At 46.2% G+C, this 21,037-nt stretch overlaps 1 protein-coding gene across 1 annotated transcript in view; it reads right to left on the bottom strand.

Moving 5' to 3' along the window:
• LOC134969044 (mucin-2-like) overlaps nt 1–21,037 on the bottom strand; it is a 695,488-nt gene that overhangs the window by 25,944 nt on the left and 648,507 nt on the right. Inside the window, exons 48-50 of the mRNA XM_063944753.1 lie at nt 14,001–14,129; nt 13,358–13,403; nt 2,830–2,938 (exon numbers count right to left, since the gene is read on the bottom strand). Coding sequence (XP_063800823.1) covers nt 2,830–2,938; nt 13,358–13,403; nt 14,001–14,129 — 284 coding nt within the window. The remainder of the gene's footprint in view (nt 1–2,829; nt 2,939–13,357; nt 13,404–14,000; nt 14,130–21,037) is intronic.

Genomic DNA, 21,037 nt, shown 5'->3' with positions numbered 1-21,037 from the left:
CATCTCCAGTGTCAATGGGTCTCCCACTGTTTAGTGCCCCTCTCCGCATGTGTCCACTGTGCACTGTCCACTGTGTGTCATTTTTTTTGCAAATCATTTTTATTGTACAATTTTCACATAGATACATTACAAATAATGTAATGCGTGACAAAATCACAAACAGAGTGATATGGTGAAATCTAAACATCATATCATGAATACCATTAACAGCGATTACACAAGGACCTGTTTGTATCTGAGATAGACTTTCCCTCATAAAAACACACACATTACAAATCGCAAATATAGGAGACACTAAAATTGGTGTAAGATGAAGAAGAGAGAGTATGTAAAGAGGGAGGAGAAAAGTAAACAAGAAGAGAAGAAAAGAAGACAGAAAAAGAGCTTCGGATCACCTGGATCTAAAACAGAAATAATAGCATAAGAGAACAATCCCCCAAAATGAACAATACCATCTAATGAAGCGATTTATAGTGATCTGATTCCTTATACATCAACCAAGAGAACCATATAGCAGAAAAGGCCTTATTTTTCACAGCTAAAGAAGATATAAGGTCATCCATACCCATATAGTGCTCTATGTGCGCACACCGTTCAGACATAGTAGGAACAACATGAGATTTCCAGTGAAGTGGAATAATTGCCTTTGAGCAACTAAGAATATGGCGGAGCAATGTCTTTTTATATAAGGACTGAGGTCTACACATAAGGTTCAGCAACCAGAAACTAGGGTAAAAAGGTAAGTCCTCCTTCATAATGAGACAGGTGGTTTTTCTACTACTTTCTGCCAATAAGGTATAAGGAGAGGGCATTCCCACCAGATATGAAGTGGAGTCCCCACTGCCAACATGCATCTCCAGCATGTGTTTGAGACCCCAGGGTACATTTTAGCTAGCAGATTAGGGGTCATTTTTATTTTGAATATATATCCCCCCGGCTAAAAAAAATATTTTTATAGGGCAACCCACTACCTTTCTGGACCTTTCTATATAGCCACACCCCCTCACCTTATAGCAGAGCAAAGAAGAGCGTGGGGCAGTGGGGACTGGTTATCCATCCCACCTGCTGCAGCTGATCTCTGATCAGCATAGTTGAGCTATGTTCCCCTTCTAGCACTTTTAGTTCCAGGACATGCACCCCGTAATGCATCTCACAAGGCATTTTGTGGTGCAATTTCAGATTGATGTCAGAGGTAACATACCACTCCCAAGGGGCTGAAGCAGCAGGACGAAGTCTATTTTGAACGGATTTCCACCATTAAAGACAGGCATAGTGGCCACATGTGACGTCACTCGGTTGTCCCGAACCCGCCCCCATTTCCAATGACACGCCCTTCGCAACATCATATCGCCACCCCATTCCGCCCCGCAAACGCCTCTGCCTGCCAATCAGGCAGAGGCGTTTGCGTCAATGCGATACGATCGCATTCTCCCTGCCGCGCATGTGCAGAACAGGCAGGGGTGGTCGGGCCGGCCGCCTTCGGCCGCCGTTTAGGGGGCGCAGACCGGGCGACGCAGGCATGCCCGGACCGTTGTGGGTGGGCAGTCCATGGCGGCTGCGTGATGTCACATGCAGCCGCTGCGACCAGGGCAGCGACAAGTAGCTCCCTGCCAGTGCGCAGGAGCTGCGCTCTCTGGAAACTACTCCTAAAGTACAAAAGCATTGCCGCTGTGCGATGCTTTTGTACTTGTGCGACAGAGCAAGGACTGACATGCGGGGTGGGCTAGCCCTGTGCTGGGCTTCCCCCCGCATATCAGTGTGACTGATCGTAGATGTGCTAAATTTGGCACATCTATGATCAGTTCTGAATTAGCCCCATGGTTTGGCCCAACTGCTAAAAAAAATTCTGCTGCGATCAACTCGGAATTAGGCCCAATGACAATGGCTTATATATACAAACAAATTGCGCTGATACAAATAATCACAATAATAGATTTACTGAAAAATTTATTAATATCTGAATGTTTAATAAAATTCTTCTAAAAACAATAATGGTCATGTAGGTGCATATACACACTTAAAATCAAATCAAAACCTATATAGGCCAATCTCTGACCAATATTTATAAACATATACTTAAAATCAAGCCATATAAGCCAATCTCTGACCGTAGTTAGTCTCTTTTAGGGCAGTCTTTGTACAAAAGCTACTGATGTGCAACCAGTGCCAATTGTGATGGAATTAGGTCCTGCAGGACAGATAATGTATGGATTTTTGTGACATCCAATTCGGAGATCAATAATTACCAAGTCCCTTGTGATCTTTCTGCCGGGTATTCCACCTAGCGGGTGTCCGGAGTATCCCTCCTTGCTCCAACGCAGTAGTGTGGTGGTTCTCCCTTTGTTAATATCCACAAAAAGGGTTTTGGAGTCTCCCAAGATGTATAGTAAGCAGAGTCCTGTGAAATTCTCAGCAATGCCCTGGTCAGAGATAAGGCTCCCTAACGCTTTTCGCTGTCAATTGGCAGCTTTATCAAAGGCCAATGACAATGGCTGACTTTTCTGAGCTGCATTGGCCCTAGATACGGGAATCCTACAGGTCTTCTCTGGGTGGATACTAAAATTACTACTGAGGAAATGAGGTTCTAAAGTGGAATTTCCCTTTCTAAAGCTTTGCACCTCTCACATTATGATAAACAACAAATAGTATCTACAAAGAACATTACTATACAAAGTTATTCACACAACTGCTAGCAGTAGTTAAATATCTAGCCAATATAAACAATGTAAACACATATCTTATAGTTTTTAGTTCTGAAATTTAAATAAATAAATATTAATTACATCATCTACAGTATAAAACAAATTTATGTTTCCTTGACATACTTACATTGTGTCACACTTGCAATATCCAGTACAATATGGAACAGTTTCAGTAAGTGTACATCCAGCTTCCTTAAGGACAACAGTTTTGAATGCACGGTTGCAATTCTTGGGAGCTAGAAAGAAGATATAAATTATTACCTTTTTCTCAAGTATTAAAGGAGGAACTCAATGACTAAAGCTAGTCTATATTTTTCACTAACCACACATACAATGTGCATACCTCCCAACTTTTGAGGCGACAAAAGAGCGACAGTAACGCGTGCCAAAGCGCACGCCCAAATTTAAGGGTGTGACCTCGTGGTAAGGGGGCGTGGCCTCACAGTAAGGGGCATGACTTCACGGCAAACGCTGTAATTGCAAACCACGCCCCCCCATTTTTGTTAGTGTGGGGGCATGGACAGCGCTTAGTGAGCTGCTGGCCATGCCCCCTGTCCCTCTCTGTTAGGGAATAGATGCTGTGCGCATGCACACAGCATGTATTCACCGCTGCTCTGATCAGAGCAGCGAGTGACAGGGGGGGATCTCCCAACTGCCCCCCCCCCCCCCCCACCGCGGGACAGTGCGACGTGCGGGTGGGACAGACCGTGAAAAACAGGACTGTCCCGCCAAAACCGGGACAGTTGGGAGGTATGAATGTGGCAGTTGACATACTATAAGATAAAAATCATTTTCAGGCAACTTTTCATATACTGTAACCAGAAAGTTCTAGCAGCTGGTATAATGATGAATGTGATTGCTGGAGCACAGTCAGTGATCAGTAATACACCAACCCTAATTAATGTAAGTATGCATAGGGATGTCTAATGAAGCCAATAAAATGTTGTTGCAAAATCACTAGTATCATCATCATCATCATCATCATTATCACTGTATTATTTGCATGGGTACCCATGCAAGTGCCATTTCCCTTAGGTCCTGTGGGGTTGGACATCAACAAGCCAATAGAGGTCTTGACAACAATGAAAGTAGGAGTAAAGTATCAATGGTTTCAATCCACGCAAAGCAAACAACTGAGCGAGGGTTGTGAATGGTTTTATTCCTTGTGTTTCTGATTTTTTGTAGGTTATTCAAGAACCTTAAATCAATTAAGATAATGATTGGACAAGTGAATTTGCTTAAGATAGTTCTTTGGGTAAGGTTATAAGTCAATACGTAGTGGTAGGATTAACATACTATGGGCCTGATTCAGACCTGATTGCCCCTCTGCGAATTTGCAGAGGTTTGCGATCACATAGTCGTCGTCCAAACAGAGTGTATACCCAATGCAAGTCTGTGTATGCCTTGCGAAAAGCTCTGCGTATGCCGGTCAGCTGCAAATCTGTTCTCAACTCACTCGCCATCAAATGTTTTTTTCCAGTCTGTGCAGTCTATGCGTAGCCCAGGACTTACTCCTACAGTGCCATAGCAACAGGCTGTCCGGGGCCAGAGCTGACCACACACACCCTCCCTGAAAACGCTTGGGAATGCCTGTATTTTTCCTGACACTCTCACATAATGGCTAGTTACCATCCCCAAATGACCGCTTCCTGTCAATCATCTTGCGTATGCCTAGCAATTAAAATATTTGCTGGATTCTTTCGCTGTTTGGCCTCGCATGTGTGCATTACGATCCATACGCATGCGCAGTCGATCGATAATCGGCCGCCTTGTGAAATCGCACAACAGCGATCAAGTCTGAATCAGGCCCTATATACTGTATACATAAAGCTAAAAAGCCTCCAATTTCTTTAGCTGCATAGATCACTGTCCACTTAAGTAGAAGGCTCTAGTAGTCTTATATGATATTTACTGCCCATTGGGCTTTGCACGAGCAAAGTTTAAATTTGTCTGTTTTTTTTTTTGGTTTTAGTAAATATGTAATTTTGACCCTGAAACACTCTATTTATGTTGATTGATTTTAAGATACATTTTTAGATCAATGTAGAATTGATCTTTAGTATATTTGCCACCATGTCCTCCAGAATCCGATTCATATAAATAATCCTAGCATGAAAAGCCCTCAAAAACACCACTTTAAATATCTCAAATCTCATCACAAAATAGTCTTCACCCTCTTGCATCTACCTTTGACATCTACCTAATCTCAGGTTACAAAACTTTTACTGTGTTGCTACACACTTGGATTTCTCCGTCATGCTTAATAAGTCTCTGCCACAGCATTCAAATCATTAAGGACTTCATTCAGGTCTGGTCGCTGCAGCAAAGTACCAATTATTGGTACTTTGTGCATGTGCAGGATCCAATCTGCTTGTGTGCGTGCTGGTGCTGCGACACAGGACACAGAAAGGCAGCAGATTGTCAGTGACTGACAGTCTGTTGCCATCTGGGGGGTGGGGAGGGGGCGCGGAAAATTTGGGATGTGCGCCTGGCCATTTTTCGGGTTTTGTTTTTCTTCATGTTTTGGATTTGGGCTGGTTTTGCCAAAACCGCTCTTGTGTGTTTTGGTTCTAATTTTTTTTTTAAATCATAAAGACTGCTAAAATCACAGAATTTGGGGGTGTCTACAGTATTATTAATCTCAATAACATTCATTTCCACTCATTTCCAGTCTATTTTGAACACCTCACAACTCACAATATTGTTTTTATCCAAAAAGGTTGCACAGAGGTAGCTGGATTATTAAGCTAAGCGACAGAAGTGGGTGGCACAAACACCTGGCACATCTATGAGTGGCACTGCAGTGGTAGACAGGATGGCAGTTTTATAAACTATGCCCAAAAAATGCTCCAAAGAGCACATAACGCAAAGAGATAAGATGCAAGATGGAATTGTCCTTGGGATCTCCCACCCACCTTTATGTTGTATATATAAAACAGGACATGCACAGTTTACAAATCAATCATTTCAGCGAAAGGGACCGTCACTTGTGGCTGAAATGTTTGGTTTATTTGGGCCACCACAAAACTATTTTTTAGAAGGACTACCTCCATTAAGTAATTACTCTGAGGAAATTGATGATGAGGTGTTAATTACCTTATAATCTTGTACAATAAATTTCATGTCTTTGCTGCAAATGACGTAATATGAAGGAGGTGCCTAAATGACTAACGTTCCTACCTCTACTAAATTTGGCCTCACAAATGGAGCAGATTCTTTTTATAAACATTGTCAGGATTGCTGTAAAAATAATCCCACACACAAGAGGTGGCTTTTTTGGTCTTATGCCCAGGCATCGCAATGGCTTTCTTTTATCACGGTCAACAACTGCCGCTACCGGTTGCTGACCTACACAATCAACATCATCATCATCATCATCATCATCAATATCCTCACTGTCAGTACACACGTATCCCCCTCATCCTGTCCCACTTTCACACACAAATCCTCAATTTGTATTATGTCCTCATTAGATTCATCACCTTCCTCATCAGATTCATCACCATCTTTACTTGTGTGGCACCCCACTGTAAACTCCTTTTTAAGTGTCCAAACTTCAACTGCAGCCAATGCATCCTGTGGAGCCTTTATTGACCAGGCACTGAAAGGGTTAACCCCTTACTTGGTCGCTAGGCAACAGCCCCACCAGGAGACCAGAACTTATATAGCACTATCACCCAGGGCAGCCAGCAGGTACCCTTCAAGGGCGGGAAAACCAGGGGCATCCTGGTTCAGCTGGCAGAGCTACAGAGAAGCAGAGAGATAGTAGAGACACGAGAGGAGTCTGCATCAGGGGCTGCGAACACAGATGCGACCGGCAGGAGCCAGCAGCTGCAACAGGTACACTGACCCTCTCAAACCCCTGTCAGCCGACAACACTGACCCCTTCCCGGTCACGGTCAGTAATGTGCCCCAGCAAAGACAGCCTGTTAGACTGCCTCAGCCGGCCCCATCAACCAGTGCCCAACTAAGGCAGTGCCAGCTTAGGAAACTGCCCCAGCTAGTTTCCCTAAGTACAGAGAGCATTTGTCTATCCCCTCTGTGAGAAGTAGACATTGGGCTTAAGTGCAGGGGTAGCGTAATATATTAACAGTTGGCCAGGAGTTCTACTAGCAGTCCGGTGGAGAGAGAGATTGTCAGCCCCAGTGTACTAATGCAGGGGCTAGAGACTAAAAGGGAATATTTGCCTAATCAGTACAGATACAGTACATTGAACTGCATGCTCCACAGCACCCTCTATTCGAAGTTAATACAGTACATTGAACTGCATGCTCCACAGTACCCTCTATTGGAAGTTAATACAGTACATTGAACTGCATGCTCCACAGCACTCTCTATTGGAAGTTAAGACAGAACATTGAACTGCATGCTCCACAGCACCCTCTATTAGAAGTTAATACAGTACATTAAACTGCATGCTCCACAGCATCCTCTGTTGGAAGTTCATATTGTGCGTTGAACTGCATACTCCACAGTACCCTCTATTGGATGACCATACTATATACAACTCAGTTGTACAGTGCCCTCTATTCACTGTACACAGTACAGGCTTACTCAACAGCTCCCTCTGTTGGATGTTACTACACTACACTGAACAGATCTTAGTTTACTGTCTGTTCAAATCATTTAATACCATTTTGCCTTTATTTGATAATTATTCATTGTGATGAAATATGGTATGAGATTGTTGCAAGGAACTGTAGTACCATCTGTGATCCTTATTGGTATATAATATATTTTGTTGACTTTGAGCAAAGTTTTTTTCAGCGGTGATCAGTCCTTGCTTTGAATAAATAATTAATCACCGTCCACATGAGTGGTGAATATTGTGTATTTCATGTTTGGGGTTTTGCCTCCCTGGGGTGTCCTTTGTCCTTCTGCCCAACAGTTATACAGGTGACGCCCGGAGTTACCTCTGACACCGACATCGTAAAGAAGTTGAGACAACCGGTAAACGACTCTTTGACCAATACCATATCTAAGGTACCAACGCACCTCACCCATTATACCACCGTATTACATTTGTACTGCTCCCCACATGTGCAGATGGTTCAGAAATGGTGGAAGGAGGTGAAAGAGGCTTCTCTATGAGGACAGTGTGAGAAATGTCAGCTGACATGGACAACCAGGAAGCAGACAACACACGCAGTTATGTCCACAAAATGAGACTGAAGCTACTTTATTCAGCATGACGTTATATAGCAGAAAGTTACTTTCATGAAAAACTGATATACGTCACAAAGTTTAACAAAATGTATCTCTTCCCAGAAACCCCCTCTTCAAGAGAAGTCTAAACACAAGACAAACTGCCTAATAACATGTTTTCAAGACTTACAGCTACGACCTTGCTTCTCATAGAACGTCCTAACTATGAAATGTCAGCATTATTATGATTTCTCAGTAAAGCATACTTCTTCACTACATCCTGGCTGCTACTTAACAAAATGGCTGATACTACTTAAGCTCAATACATCTATCTCCCTCAGTCTCTTATGAGCAAATTTACTTAGTTCATGTTTGTTTGAGTTAGCAAACACAGGAGTGTTAGGGCTTTTTTAAACACGCAAATTCATTAAAGAACAAACATGGGAGTGTTTGTTCAAATAAAAGTACAAACATGGGAGTACAGGGCAATGCGATCAAATGCACCATCGGCCAAGCTCGATGTAATTTCCATAGACAACACTGAAATACGAGAATTTACCTAGAATCATTTCTGCAAACATGAATTGAGCAAATTCAGATGAAAATGTACTTTTCAAATAGATGTCCTCTCAGCCGTGTGTCTAGAGAAGCCTGCACAGATCAGTGAGATCTGTGCACTGAGATCTGTGCATTGCTTCTCTGTTAAAATGTGTGGAAATTGTTAAACAATAGAAAAAATTAACTGTGTGGGGTCCCCCTCACAAGCATAACCAGCCCCGGGCTCTTTGAGCTGGTACTTTTTCTAAAAATACATAATAATGGCCCTCATTCTGAGTTGTTCGCTCGATAGCTGCCTTTAGCAGCCCTGCAAACGCTAAGCCGCCGCCCTCTGGGAGTGTATCTTAGCTTAGCAGAAGTGCGAACGAAAGGATCGCAGCGCTGCTGCAAAATATTTTTGAGCAGTTTCTGAGTAGCTCCAGACCTACTCCTAGATTGCGATCACTTCAGACTGTTTAGTTCCTGTTTTGACGTCACAAACACACCCTGTGTTCGGCCAGCCATGCCTGCGTTTCTCCAGGCACGCCCGCGTTTGCATCTGACACGCCTGCGTTTTTACACACACTCCCCGAAAACGGTCAGTTACCACCCAAAAACACCCACTTCCTGTCAATCACTCTGCGGTCACCAGTGCGATTGAAAAGCGTCGCTAGACCTTGTGTGAAACTGCATTGACTTTTGTGAAAGTACGTCGCGCATGCGCATTGTGTCCCATACGCATGCGCAGAAGTGCTGCTTTTTAGCCTGATCGCTGCACTGCGAACAACGGCAGCTAGCGATCAACTCGGAAAGATCCCCAATGTGCGAAGTCCTTCTGTATATAACCACTTAACTGCCATATTTTTTTCCCCGAAAACCACTCTGAAAATGTTTTATTTTTTTAATGAGTGAAACCGGGGGAAGAACATGTATCTGCACTTCTCCAAAAGATTTGATTAGAAAAAAAAACCCAAAAAACTTTTTTCATATTTAAAAAAATAAATAAATCGATTTTCAAACATCAGAACATCGATCAACATCGGGAACATTGGAACATCGATAAACATTGCGGCCATCATGACTGATGCCGGTAATGGGGGAAGAGATGTGGGGTGAGAGGAGGGGGGTGATGCTGGGCTGTCCGAGTGATCACAACAGGGGAATTGCAGAGCAGCAGGAGTGTTTTTTTTCTTCTGAATGCCAGCAAGAGAGGGGGTGATGCTGTTCTGCCTGCCCGATCACTGCTGGCTGCAGTGATCGGGACAGAGGGAGGTTCGGGAGGGAGGGCATAGCTGTGCTGACACTGATGCCCGATCACTGCACACTGCGATCAGGACCGATGGAGGGAAGGAGGGAGGGTTTCTGCTGGGCTGGGTGGGTGCCACAGGGCTATGCCCGATCAATGTAGCCAGCAGTGATTGGGATACACTGGGGGCAGAGCTGTGGTGAATGCAGGAGGGCGACCATCATGACTGATGCCTCCATAGACTTCAATGGTAAGAACCGCAATATTGTATCCTATGTTGACCTTTAGTATCCTTGTGGTTCCCATCATACTGTAGGATGCAATATCGCTGTTCTCACCATTGAAGTGCTCCATAGACTTTAATGTGGAAGCAGTGATTGGCAGCCTAGCTGCACACAGCTAATTAGCAGGCTGTTGTTATGGTAGTGGTCACGTGGAGGCTGGCACGTGGAGGCTGGCATCTGGGAGAGGAGTGCGAATTCCTTAGTAATGTGGTTCGTGACAGTCGGTTTATTTTTTTTCAACTTCTGGATGCCCACTTTGGAATGAAAAGAACCGATGTACATTAGGACTAGGGGGGTCATTCCGACCTGATCGTAGCTGTGCACAGCTACGATCATCTTCCCTGACACACAGGAAGACACCCAGCACAGGGCTAGTCCGCCCCGCATGTCAAGCCCCCCCCCCCAACAAGTACAAGAGCATCGCACATGCTTTTGTACTTGTAGAGTAACTCCTAGCCAGCGCAGCTCCTGCGGCTGGCAGGGAGTTAGTCGTAGCTGTGTCTCCGTCTCAAAAATAGAACATTCAGGTCATCAGGTGGGGTTTCCAGGTACTCTTAAACCCCCCCTGCGTGTGCCACTGCCTAGTGACCCTAGAGCCCAGAGCTACAGTGCTGCTGGCTAGAGAGGAGGGGGCCCAGATGGAGCCTGCACACGGAGCCTCCTCCTCTCTAGATGTGCCCCTGAGTACTTGGCACTGAGCATACAACTACAGTAGTATGGTGATAGGATCCGAAAGCAATGTCCAGATTTTAGTATATATGCAGGATCCCGACCAAAGCCCTCAGACTTGTATTAGGAGCGACGGACTGCAGAATCGGTGCCTACTTTAATATTTGTTTGATCCAGGCATCACAGATAAAGGGGCTCCCTTGAAGAACTGCATCTTATGTTAACCAGTTATGTCTGATTACCTAGACAAAAGTTAAGTGTTACCGTTGTTTGTTTGTTACCAGTGGCGTAACTACTGCCCCCGCAGCCCTCGCGGTGGCTTGGGGGCGAGGGGCTGCGGGGGCGCCGCCACTATTTAGCGCAGATTGACATGCGGACGAGCGTCTGCATGTCAATCTGTTCTCACTAACCCTCCCTGCTGTAAGGAGGGACACGGAGGGCACAGCGCGCGCCTCTCCTGTGTCCCTCCTGCGTCTCCGGCGGGTCTAATAAAGGAAGTGTCGTTCGTGAACTCTGATTGGCTCACGAACCGGCACTTCCTTTAACAGACCCGCCGGAGACCCAGGAGGGACACAGGAGAGGCGCGCGCTGTGCCCTCCGTGTCCCTCCAACACAAAACAGAGGGGGAGCGCGGGGAAACGGGGGCACGCACTGGGGGAGCATATGTGCACTGAGGGGGTATATATGGCACTGGGGGGGTGTATGTGTACCTGGCACATGGGGGGGGGCTATATTTGGCACTGGGGGCACGTGAGTACCTGGCACTGTGGGGGAATATCTGGCACTGGGGGCATATGTGGCACTGGGGGGTATATGTGTACCTGGCACATGGGGGGGGCTATATTTGGCACTGGGGGCATGTGAGTACCTGGCACTGTGGGGGAATATCTGGCACTGGGGGCATATGTGGCACTGGGCGGATATATATGTGTACCTGGCACATGGGGGGGGGGGCTATATTTGGCACTGGGGGCATGTGAGTACCTGGCACCGTGGGGGAATATCTGGCACTGGGGACATATGTGGCACTGGGAGCACAGTCCTAGCAAAAAGCACTACCCCCTAGCAACGAGCATGACACCCAGTGCATGAAACCCCTGGCAACGAGCATGACACCCAGTGCATGAAACACCTGGCAACGAGCATGAAACCCAGTGCATGAAACCCCTGGCAACGAGCATGACACCCTGAGCATGAAAACCCCTGGCACCGTGCATGGAACCAAGAGCATGAAACCCCTGGCAACGAGCAGGTAATTTAAAAGTAATTAGAAGCCTTACTGTAGGACTTAATGTGTAACGGGCATTACGGTGTGTGGCATAATGTATCACGGACATTGCAGTGTGTGTCATAATGTGTCACAGGCATTACGGTGTGTGGCATGCTATATCACGGGCATTGTGGTATGTGGTATAATGTCTCAGGGGCATTGCAGTGTGGCATAATGTATAACGGGCATTGCGGTGTGTGGCATAGGGTATAACAGACATTGCGGTATGTGTCACAGGCATTACGGTGTATGGTATACTATATCACGGGCATTGTGATATGTAGTATAATGTCTCAGGGTCATTGCAGTGTGTGGCATAATGTATCACGGACATTGCGGTGTGTGTCATAATGTGTCAGGCATTACGGTGTGTTGTATACTATATCACGGGCATTGTGGTATGTGGTATAATGTCTCAGGGTCATTGCAGTGTGGCATAATGTATAACGGGCATTGCGGTGTGTGGCATAGGGTATAACGGGCATTGTGGTATGTGTCAGGCATTACTGTGTGTTGTATACTATATCACGGGCATTGTGGTATGTGGTATAATGTCTCAGGGTCATTACAGTGTGTGTCATAATGTGTCACAGGCATTGTATGTGCTATAATGTATCAGGGGCATTGCAGTGTGTAGCATAATGTATAACGGGCATTGCGATTCCTGTCATAATGTGTCACAGGTGTGTGGCATAATGTGTTGGGGGCATTACGGTGTGTGGCATAATGTGTAGGGGGCATTATGGTGTGTGCATATTGTGTCATGTGCATTATTGTGTGTGGCATAATGTCTAAGGGCCATTGCAGTATGTGGCATAATGTATACTGGGCATTACTATAAGGAGGAAAAATGACAAATAATGTAAGGGGCATGAATCAGGATTATTTTTCTTTCCTGTGGTGACCAAAGTCTGGGCGTGCAGGTTGCAAAACTGGGGTATAGGGTAGTCTTTTCCTGCAATGCCACGCCCCTTTATGCGAAGCCACGCCCATCCCAACGAAACCACACACCCTTTTTTGCGGCGCGCACATGTTTGTCCCTTTGCCAATTATGGGGGATGGGGGATGGGGGTGGGGGGGTGGGGCGCCGAAGAATTTTTTGGCTTGGGGGAGAAAAATTTCTAGTTACGCCACTGTTTGTTACTTCTATAAAAAGTGTAAGTTAAATTTGTTGAATCAATCCATTGATCACGCACAGTACTATTTAATTTCTAACAGAAGACCCTCACCAAACACTAGCTAACAGTACTTCTAGTTTGTGTAGGACTTTCCCAAGAGTGTAGCGAAGGCATGAAATGTAACGTGCCCTGGCAGTGCCACATGAAATGTAACGTGCCCTGGCAGTGCCACATGAAATGTAACGTGCCCTGGCAGTGCCACATGGGAATATGAGTTCAAATCCAAACCATTTTTGATCCAATGAGTGTCATAAATGAAATCCACTACTATGTGTAGACTATGGGAATATTTTATATAGTTACATTTTAGAGACCTGACAACTTACCCTTGCATATCTTACAACAGCCACTTGCATCCATTTCAATAATTCCCTGTTTGAGAGGTAAAAAACAACTTAATATATATGAGCACGAGTTCTTATTTAGCTTTAGAATAATAACAGAAGTAATATTCATGTAAGATGACTAAATTATATGGGGGGAGGGTAACATGAGAGGAAGCATGATATAGCATGCGGTCCCACAATCGACCGCAACTCTGCACTAAAGCCAACAGGGATTAATACATTTTATTTTGGCTATATATGCTATAAATGTTCAAGAATATACGGACATAGGTGAGTTTGCCAGGAAGACATCCCCCTGTGTATATTTGTTTACAGATTGAAAAGAAACCACAGTGGTAAATAGTTGAACAGTGGAACAGAGAACACCACAGTGTGAATACATAAATGTGTCCTCACACATCATTGCTGCAGCTGTGCCAAATAGCCCCTTTAAATGCGCCAGGTCCTGTGAGATTATGCTACCCCATGTTCGTACATCTCGGCTCTAGTGATTCCTGCTTCGCCTCAGCAAAGAGGCGAAGCGGGAAGAGAAATACCGGCATGATCAGTGACAGGGTGATACATTAACCCCAGTGTTTATTCACTATTCACTATTTTCACTATTTTGTGGCTAATAACTTACAGATTCACAGTCCTCTGGTTTTATGTGTTCACAGGTTCTGTTTTTTGTAACAGTAAAAAACTTTCCATTTATTTGGGTACAACCATAACTTATACATGTATCTTTATCTGGATACACCACTTCCCCGACCTTTGAAAAAATTAAAAGCATGAATTAGTTACTAACCTCATATAAATATAAATAAAAGTCATCTGTTAGGTACCAAACTGTAATTGTGAATTGGCCATATAACAGTGGGGCATGCTATGTGTTTACCTTCCCAAGTTGTTAAATTCATAATTGGGACAGGTGAGCATGGCTGTGGACCATGGGGGTATGACTGCTTCCTATAAACCTGATGGGCATGCATACTGTAGGTGAAAAAATAAGAATTTACTTACCGATAATTCTATTTCTCGTAGTCCGTAGTGGATGCTGGGGACTCCGTAAGGACCATGGGGAATAGCGGCTCCGCAGGAGACTGGGCACATCTAAAGAAAGCTTTAGGACTATCTGGTGTGCACTGGCTCCTCCCCCTATGACCCTCCTCCAAGCCTCAGTTAGGATACTGTGCCCGGACGAGCGTACACAATAAGGAAGGATTTTGAATCCCGGGTAAGACTCATACCAGCCACACCAATCACACCGTACAACTTGTGATCTGAACCCAGTTAACAGCATGATAACAGAGGAGCCTCTAGAAAAGATGGCTCACTACAGCAATAACCCGATTTTTTGGTAACAATAACTATGTACCAGTATTGCAGACAATCCGCACTTGGGATGGGCGCCCAGCATCCACTACGGACTACGAGAAATAGAATTATCGGTAAGTAAATTCTTATTTTCTCTAACGTCCTAAGTGGATGCTGGGGACTCCGTAAGGACCATGGGGATTATACCAAAGCTCCCAAACGGGCGGGAGAGTGTGGATGACTCTGCAGCACCAAATGAGAGAACTCCAGGTCCTCCTCAGCCAGGGTATCAATTTTGTAGAATTTTACAAACGTATTTGCTCCTGACCAAGTAGCTGCTCGGCAAAGTTGTAAAGCCGAGACCCCTCGGGCAGCCGCCCAAGATGAGCCCACCTTCCTTGTGGAGTGGGCATTTACAGATTTTTGGCTGTGGCAGGCCTGCCACAGAATGTGCAAGCTGAATTGTACTACAAATCCAACGAGCAATAGTCTGCTTAGAAGCAGGAGCACCCAGCTTGTTGGGTGCATACAGGATAAACAGCGAGTCAGATTTCCTGACTCCAGCCGTCCTGGAAACATATATTTTCAGGGCCCTGACAACATCTAGCAACTTGGAGTCCTCCAAGTCCCTAGTAGCCGCAGGCACCACAATAGGTTGGTTCAGGTTAAACGCTGAAACCACCTTAGGGAGAAACTGAGGACGAGTCCTCAATTCCGCCCTGTCCGAATGGAAAATCAGATAAGGGCTTTTACAGGATAAAGCCGCCAATTCTGACACGCGCCTGGCCCAGGCCAGGGCCAACAGCATGACCACTTTCCATGTGAGATATTTTAACTCCACAGATTTAAGTGGTTCAAACCAATGTGACTTTTGGAACCCAAAAACTACATTGAGATCCCAAAGTGCCACTGGAGGCACAAAAGGAGGCTGTATATGCAGAACCCCTTTTACAAACGTCTGAACTTCAGGGACTGAAGCTAGTTCTTTTTGGAAGAAAATTGACAGGGCCGAATTTGAACCTTAATGGACCCTAATTTCAGGCCCATAGACACTCCTGTTTGCAGGAAATGTAGGAATCGACCCAGTTGAATTTCCTCCGTCGGGCCTTACTGGCCTCGCACCACGCAACATATTTTCGCCAAATGCGGTGATAATGTTTTGCGGTTACATCCTTCCTAGCTTTGATCAGGATAGGGATGACTTCATCCGGAATGCCTTTTTTCCTTCAGGATCCGGCGTTCAACCGCCATGCCGTCAAACGCAGCCGCGGTAAGTCTTGGAATAGACAGGGTCCTTGCTGGAGCAGGTCCCTTCTTAGAGGTAGAGGCCACGGATCCTCCGTGAGCATCTCTTGAAGTTCCGGTTACCAAGTCCTTCTTGGCCAATCCGGAGCCACGAATATAGTGCTTACTCCTCTCCATCTTATCAATCTCAGTACCTTGGGTATGAGAGGCAGAGGAGGGAACACATACACTGACTGGTACACCCACGGTGTTACCAGAGCGTCTACAGCTATTGCCTGAGGGTCCCTTGACCTGGCGCAATACCTGTCGAGTTTTTCCCAACGGTTTATAATCATGTGGAAGACTTCTGGGTGAAGTCCCCACTCTCCCGGGTGGAGGTCGTGCTGAGGAAGTCTGCTTCCCAGTTGTCCACTCCCGGAATGAATACTGCTGACAGTGCTATCACATGATTTTCCGCCCAGCGAAGAATCCTTGCAGCTTCTGCCATTGCCCTCCTGCTTCTTGTGCCACCCTGTCTGTTTACGTGGGTGACTGCCGTGATGTTGTCCGACTGGATCAACACCGGCTGACCTTGAAGCAGAGGTCTTGCTAAGCTTAGAGCATTGTAAATGGCCCTTAGCTTCAGGATATTTATGTGAAGTGATGTCTCCAGGCTTGACCATAAGCCCTGGATATTCCTTCCCTGTGTGACTGCTCCCAGCCTCGCAGGCTGGCATCCGTGGTCACCAGGACCCAGTCCTGAATGCCGAATCTGCGGCCCTCTAGAAGATGAGCACTCTGCAACCACCACAGGAGGGACACCCTTGTCCTTGGTGACAGGGTTATCCGCTGATGCATCTGAAGATGCGACCCGGACCATTTGTCCAGCAGGTCCCACTGGAAAGTTCTTGCGTGGAATCTGCCGAATGGGATTGCTTCGTAGGAAGCCACCATTTTACCCAGAACCCTTGTGCATTGATGCACTGAGACTTGGCTCGGTTTTAGGAGGTTCCTGACTAGCTCGGATAACTCCCTGGCTTTCTCCTCCGGGAGAAACACCTTTTTCTGGACTGTGTCCAGGATCATCCCTAGGAACAGAAGACAAGTCGTCGGAACCAGCTGCGATTTTGGAATATTGAGAATCCAATCGTGCTGCCGCAACACTACCTGAGATAGTGCTACACCGACCTCCAACTGTTCCCTGGATCTTACCCTTATCAGGGAATCGTCCAAGTAAGGGATAACTAAAATTCCCTTCCTTCGAAGGAATATCATCATTTCGGCCATTACCTTGGTAAAGACCCGGGGTGCCGTGGACCATCCATACGGCAGCGTCTGAACTGATAGTGACAGTTCTGTACCATAAACCTGAGGTACCCTTGGTGAGAAGGGTAAATTTTGACTTGAAGGTAAGCATCCTTGATGTCCCGAGACATCATGTAGTCCCCTTCTTCCAGGTTCGCAATCACTGCTCTGAGTGACTCAATCTTGAATTTGAACCTCTGTATGTAAGTGTTCAAAGATTTTAGATTTAGAATCGGTCTCACCGAGCCGTCCGGCTTCGGTACCACAACAGTGTGGAATAATACCCCGTTCCCTGTTGCAGGAGGGGTACCTTGATTATCACCTGCTGGGAATACAGCTTGTGAATGGCTTCCAAAACTGTCTCCCTGTCAGAAGGAGACATCGGTAAAGCCGACTTTAGGAAACGGCGAGGGGGAGACGTCTCGAATTCTAATTTGTACCCCTGAGATATCACCTGAAGGATCCAGGGGTCTACTTGCGAGTGAGCCCACTGCGCGCTGAAATTCATTGAGACGGGCCCCCCACCGTGCCTGATTCTGCTTGTAAAGCCCTAGCGTCATACTGAGGGCTTGGCAGAGGCGGGAGAGGGTTTCTGTTCCTGGGAACTGGCTGATTTCTGCAGCCTTTTTCCTCTCCCTCTGTCACGGGGCAGAAATGAGGAACCTTTTGCCCGCTTGTCCACGAAAAGACTGCGCCTGATAATACGGCGTCTTCTCATGTTGAGAGGCGACCTGGGGTACAAACGTGGATTTCCCAGCTGTTGCCGTGGCCACCAGGTCTGAAAGACCGACCCCAAATAACTCCTCCCCTTAATAAGGCAATACTTCCAAATGCCGTTTGGAATACGCATCACCTGACCACTGACGTGTCCATAACCCTCTACTGGTAGAAATGGACAACGCACTTAGACTTGATGCCAGTCGGCAAATATTCCGCTGTGCATCACGCATATATAGAAATGCATCTTTTAAATGCTCTATAGGCAAAAATATACTGTCCCTATCTAGGGTATCAATATTTCAGTCAGGGAATCCGACCACGCCAACCCAGCACTGCACATCCAGGCTGAGGCGATTGCTGGTCGCAGTATAACATCAGTATGTGTGTAAATACATTTTAGGATACCCTCCTGCTTTCTATCAGCAGGATCCTTAAGGGCGGCCATCTCAGGAGAGGGTAGAGCCCTTACAAGCGTGTGAGCGCTTTATCCACCCTAGGGGGTGTTTCCCAACGCACCCTAACCTCTGGCGGGAAAGGATATAATGCCAATAACATTTTAGAAATTATCAGTTGTTATCGGGGAAAAACCACGCATCATCACACACCTCATTTAATTTCTCAGATTCAGGAAAACTACAGGTAGTTTTTCCTCACCGAACATAATACCCCTTTTTGGTGGTACTTGTATTATCAGAAATGTGTAAAACATTTTTCATTGCCTCAATCATGTAACGTGTGGCCCTACTGGAAGTCACATTTGTCTCTTCACCGTCGACACTGGAGTCAGTATCCGTGTCGGCGTCTATATCTGCCATCTGAGGTAACGGGCGCTTTAGAGCCCCTGACGGCCTATGAGACGTCTGGACAGGCACAAGCTGAGTAGCCGGCTGTCTCATGTCAACCACTGTCTTTTATACAGAGCTGACACTGTCACGTAATTCCTTCCAACAGTTCATCCACTCAGGTGTCGACCCCCTAGGGGGTGACATCACTATTACAGGCAATCTGCTCCGTCTCCACATCATTTTTCTCCTCATACATGTCGACACAAACGTACCGACATACAGCACACACACAGGGAATGCTCTGATAGAGGACAGGACCCCACTAGCCCTTTGGGGAGACAGAGGGAGAGTTTGCCAGCACACACCAGAGCGCTATATATATACAGGGATAACCTTATATAAGTGTTTTTCCCCTTATAGCTGCTGTATCTTTAATACTGCGCGTAATTAGTGCCCCCCCCTCTCTTTTTTAACCCTTTCTGTAGTGTAGTGACTGCAGGGGAGAGCCAGGGAGCTTCCCTCCAACGGAGCTGTGAGGGAAAATGGCGCCAGTGTGCTGAGGAGATAGGCTCCGCCCCCTTATCGGCGGCCTTATCTCCCGTTTTTCTATGTATTCTGGCAGGGGTTAAATGCATCCATATAGCCCAGGAGCTATATGTGATGCATTTTTTGCCATCCAAGGTGTTTTTATTGCGTCTCAGGGCGCCCCCCCCCAGCGCCCTGCACCCTCAGTGACCGGAGTGTGAAGTGTGCTGAGAGCAATGGCGCACAGCTGCAGTGCTGTGCGCTACCTTGTTGAAGACAGGACGTCTTCTGCCGCCGATTTTCCGGACCTCTTCTGCCTTCTGGCTCTCTAAGGGGGCCGGCGGCGCGGCTCTGGGACCCATCCATGGCTGGGCCTGTGATCGTCCCTCTGGAGCTAATGTCCAGTAGCCTAAGAAGCCCAATCCACTCTGCACGCAGGTGAGTTCGCTTCTTCTCCCCTTAGTCCCTCGATGCAGTGAGCCTGTTGCCAGCAGGTCTCACTGAAAATAAAAAACCTAAACTAAAACTTTCACTAAGAAGCTCAGGAGAGCCCCTAGTGTGCACCCTTCTCGTTCGGGCACAAAGATCTAACTAACTGAGGCTTGGAGGAGGGTCATAGGGGGAGGAGCCAGTGCACACCAGATAGTCCTAAAGCTTTCTTTAGATGTGCCCAGTCTCCTGCGGAGCCGCTATTCCCCATGGTCCTTACGGAGTCCCCAGCATCCACTTAGGACGTTAGAGAAACACTATTTTACTGATGCATGCAGTGGAATTACTTGCTTCAGATACAAGACGCAGGGGAGACACCTCCTAGCATCCTGTACATTAGGATGAGTGTACCAATCACAAGATTGGGATGGATGGGAAGAACACTGTGTGTGTTGTTTTGGATTAAAATCAGCTGCTATAGATATGAATGAGGCTTGTGTGGTAAAGAGAAGTCCAGATCATACCTTAGAGTATGTTGTGGCAAATAAGTTTCTGCAACTATGAAGAGCTATCATTCTGTTTGGAATTTAGGACCTAATTCAGACCTGATCACTGTGCTGCCAATTTGCAGAGGTCTGCAATCAGATAGTCGCCGCCCAGGGAGAATTAAACCCCACCCCGTGCAAGAGTGCGAATGCATGTGTACGCCGTGTGAAAATTCTGCCAGACCGCGGACAGCTGCAAATCCGTTCGCAACTCACTCACCATCGAATGATATTTCCAGTCTGTGCACAGCCCAAGACTTACTCCTCCAATGCGATAGAATCAAGCTGATCGGGACTGGAGCTGACGTCACACACCTGCCCTGAAAACGCTTGGGAACGCCTGCGTTTTTTCTGACACTCCCAGAAAATGGTCAGTTACCAGCCCCAAACTTCCTCTTCCTGTCAATTACCTTGCAAATCGAAATTTTCACACCATCCTGTCGCTGTTTGACGACGCGCCTGCGCATTGCATTGCATACGCATGCACAGTCATTCAATAATCTGCCGCTGTGCGAATTCAAACAACAGTGATCAGATCTGAATCGGGCCCTTAGTTAGGGCATGTAAATTTATGGAAGTTGACGGGAAACCTTCACAGTTTTGCAGAGACATAAATTTACCACTTGAAATCATTACCTACAGTATACTGCTGGTACCCCGTAATATCACTTTCCAAAGACATGCAAACTAACAGAGTGTGGAACAACAGCTTCATTCATTGTTTTACTGCATTTGAAATAAAACAGAACCAAAGGCTAGCTTGTTGTAAATCCCAAAGTGATAGACCTATCCATCAAGCAAACAGGACATCATGAACAAGGTGCTGTGGG

This window comes from Pseudophryne corroboree, chromosome 11 (genome assembly GCF_028390025.1).
Source record: "Pseudophryne corroboree isolate aPseCor3 chromosome 11, aPseCor3.hap2, whole genome shotgun sequence".
Classification (NCBI taxonomy): Eukaryota; Metazoa; Chordata; class Amphibia; order Anura; family Myobatrachidae; genus Pseudophryne; species Pseudophryne corroboree.
This window is presented reverse-complemented; position numbering and strand designations above follow the sequence as displayed.